Genomic DNA, 3,851 nt, shown 5'->3' with positions numbered 1-3,851 from the left:
AGATTGAAATTTTTATAGCTATGTCATACAGTACCCTACTTTGGGTCTTTGATTGCCTTTTTCTTTAGGTTTGTCTAATATAAAAATAGTTTCATAGTGAAAATAGTAACATTGTATAGAGATCTACCAAATTTTGTCTGTGAACCTGGAGTGACTTTCAATGTAGATGAAAGTCCTTTTATGACTTCTCATAGTTTATTAGTGATGTCAACTCCACATCCAACTCCACTGATAATTAAAGTATATGGCTCTGCTTTTAGTTAGCAGGTGCTCTGCACATGGTACCCAATCTTGACTTTTTTGTCCACTATTATAATAATTTGGAAGTAATGCACATGAAGTCTGAAACCTGATACTGTTACTTCATCTGCATACAGAAGACTTTGAGAAAGCCACTTACTTGAAAACGTGTTTGATTTTTGGATCTTGCATTTTATGTGTTAACCTCATTCTTGATTTCTTTGTTGTTTTTCTTTTTACCTCAGTTTATTTTCACCTTGCTTTGATTTCCTCATTTGTTTTATATTTAGTCTTAATGTGTATGTTCCGTTAAGCTGCCTTAATTTCTTTTAGTGAATAAAGTGGAAATTTATAAGTATGTTCTAATTTTTTTAGGATCGAGCTTTGGATTATCTAAGTACCTGTATTGATCAAGTTCAAACATTTGGAGACATTCTTCAGTTAGTTATTGTTGAACTAATTTATAAGGTAAGAATAGTAATTGATAATGGCTTAATACACTTTAAACTTTTACTTTAAAACAAAATTAACTAATCAGATACCACTTTCTGGGATGTTATTTAATTGCCAGAATAACATGTTGTCTTTTTTTTATTATTATTATTTTTAACTTTTTATTATGAACTGAGTCAGGGTTTACGGATCATGCAGTTGGTTTCATTTCAATGTTTGCAGTTCTCTCCAAGTTGTCCCACTTCTCCCTGTGATTCTTATTTCCATTCCACCCTCCTTCCCATCCTTTCTCAACTTGGTCCTTAGGTAAATGCTGCCCTTTTGATCTGGAATGGTTGACCATTCCATGATGATTATACCTATTAGTGATGTCCTCACTATATATCTATCTACCACTTGGCTGAAAATTGAGCCAAGAGGGTGAGTTCTGTTCCAGACCCAAAGGGTAACAAAATGCTGTAGTCTCTGGTTTCTTCATTCTCTCTCTGATCAGTAAACCAATCTTTTTTATAATTTTGTTCCTGTTTTCTTCCACTCTATCTATGACCTTCTAATCCCTTTCAGAACAGTTGGCAGTGGTAGCCGGGCACCTTTCAGTTCTTGTGGTGTCAGGGTTGTGGAGACTGATACTCATATGTTCCATTGGACTAACTGATTATAAGTGTCTTCAGTTTTCATCACTCTTCTTTCTTCTGCACACACAGAGAGAGTAGTAGTTGCACTATAGTTGCAAGATAGTATGTTTTAGTGGTAGAAATATTTTATAGCAGTACCCATGAAGACATTTTTTCCTTGTTTTTCTGTGTTTTCCAAATAGTTGCTTCCATCTTTTCTAAACTTACATAAGAAATTCTTTTCTTCACCCAGTAGAGCTATAAAGAAAGCATTGCATATCTCCTAGTCATTGAATAGGTTATGAATTAAGATTGGAAGTAAAATTCAAGATCTTTCCTTGGGGATACACCACACTACTTTGGAAATCTAAAAACAAAAAAAAAGCCTGGAATATTTTTTATGCTCCTTGTTTGCAAAAGGGAATAGAGATGTTTAAAATATGCTGATAGGATATTATAGATCATTAGCTAACAGAAAGTTTTTAAACTACCTAGAAATTTAGATTTTAAAATGAAGTAGTTTATTGTCAACATTTTAATGTGATACAGTCTTTAACAGAATTGATTGATTCTAAATACTCTTAATAAAAGATGCAAGAGTATTCAGTTTTGCTACTGATAGAATTGTACGCCAGCAAAAATATAGATTATGAATAACTTTATCAAACAAGTTTATATGGACAAAACACCGAAAGCAGGCACTGACCTGACAACAACAGTCTTTGCTACTTCATTTGGAATTGTCCTTTAGGGTGAAACCAATACAGAAAAGATACTTCACTGAGATTCTCAAAAGTAGAATTTTCTGCCATCCTTTGACTTATAGGGTCCAGGTATGTTGTTGTTGTTGCTAAGTGCCATCGAGTCGGTTCCGACCCATAGCGACCCTGTACAGGGTTTCCGAGGCTGTAAATCTTTACAGGAGCAGAACGCCTCATCTTTCTCCCGGTCCAGGTATAGTAAGAGTTAATAGCTTTTGGTTCATGCCCAACTAAAAGATATTTGACAGTATATTTTAGGAATAACTAATATAAATACTAACTTAAAGAGAAAATTTGTTGTTGTTTTTTTTTTTGTTTGTTTGTTTCAGAGGTAAGTTATCAGGAAGCATATAGAATGAGGTAGAAAATTTTAGTTGCCTTTCCCAATATTAAATATAGTCCCAAATAACAGAAAATAGTACTTGAAAGAAAGGTTCTGATATTTTTCTTTTGGTGTTTATTGGTTTATGTGATCCATGATGGTTCTCTATTTGACATGACATCCAGGAAACTAAGGACCAAATATATTGCTCTCCATGTTATTCTACATTTCCTTTTTCTGTTTTACATTTTTGTATAGTTGTTGTTAAGAAGCTCTGGTAGCATAGTGTTTACGAATCAGCTGTGAACCTTAACGTCAGCAGTTCGAAACTACCAGCCGCTCCACGGGAGAAAGATGAGGCTTTCTGCTCCAGTAAAGATTTACAGCCTCAGAAACCCTGTACAGGGTCACTATGGGTCAGATCTGACTCGACAGCACATAACAACAACATAGTTGTTATGTGCTGTTGAATTGGTTCCAACTCATAGTGACCCTGCTCAGGGTTTCTAAGAAACAGCTGGTGGGTTTGAACTGTCTAGTGCTTATCCTACATTACTATACCAGAACCCCCGTGTGTCCTATGTATATCTTATTGTAAGCCATATTAAAACTTTTTATGAAACGGGAAGTATTAATCTTGACTAAGTGAATGAGTAGCTGTTGTAAATGTTTCAAGGTAAACCTGCTTCTTTCTGAAATTATCAGTGTCTTGTCGCAGTGTCACCTCATATTGGTCAACATTTTCAAGTTAAGAAAACAAGCTTCCCATAAGTTGACTTCTGTAATAAAGAAACTATTTTGAAAGCAAATGTTCTTGAAGTGAGTTGAAATCTGAATGTTCTCTTCCCTAGGTGTGTCATGCTAATCCATCAGAAAGAGCTCGTTTCATTCGCTGCATCTATAACTTATTACAGTCATCTAGCCCTGCTGTAAAATACGAAGCTGCTGGAACATTGGTGACACTTTCTAGCGCACCAACTGCAATCAAGGTACTGCCTGTTAGTGGGGGAGGGAGCCAGACTAAATGTTGTCTCTTATCACTTGTGATTTCGTGACATTGCAGTTCACTTTGTGATTACCTGGCATAAAGTGAAAAACTGCAAATAAAAAATTGTCTTTCTGACCATTCTCCTTTGATATGTGTGTTTGAGAGAATACCAAAATTTCCTGGATTCTGGAGAATGTGATGTATTTTAAGCTCTCTTCCTAAATTTTATTTTTTTTATTGTAGTTTTGGTGAAAGTTTACAGAGCAAATTATTTTTCCATTAATAAAACTGCACACATTTTGTTTCGTTCATGGGTTACAATCCCCCAGTGTTGGCAGCATTTTCCCCACTTCTTCCTTGGGTTCCCTGTTTTCATTTGTTGCATGTTGTTGTTAAGTGACGTTGAGTTGGTTCCTACTCATAGCAAACTTGTATACGGTTTCCATGGAGCAACTAGTGGGTTGAACCGCCAA

The 3,851-nt window shown here is 35.3% G+C and overlaps 1 protein-coding gene across 1 annotated transcript in view; it reads left to right on the top strand.

The window, feature by feature from the left end:
- COPB1 (coatomer protein complex, subunit beta 1) overlaps positions 1–3,851 on the top strand; it is a 50,895-nt gene that overhangs the window by 8,906 nt on the left and 38,138 nt on the right. The window contains exons 5-6 of the mRNA XM_006865779.1: positions 616–708; positions 3,242–3,379. Of these exons, the coding sequence (XP_006865841.1) occupies positions 616–708; positions 3,242–3,379 (231 nt within the window). The remainder of the gene's footprint in view (positions 1–615; positions 709–3,241; positions 3,380–3,851) is intronic.

Source organism: Chrysochloris asiatica, unplaced genomic scaffold, assembly GCF_000296735.1.
Source record: "Chrysochloris asiatica unplaced genomic scaffold, ChrAsi1.0 scaffold00083, whole genome shotgun sequence".
In the NCBI taxonomy this organism is placed as follows: domain Eukaryota; kingdom Metazoa; phylum Chordata; class Mammalia; order Afrosoricida; family Chrysochloridae; genus Chrysochloris; species Chrysochloris asiatica.
The sequence above is the reverse complement of the archived record's forward strand: the minus strand, read 5'-3'. Positions and strand labels throughout refer to the sequence as shown.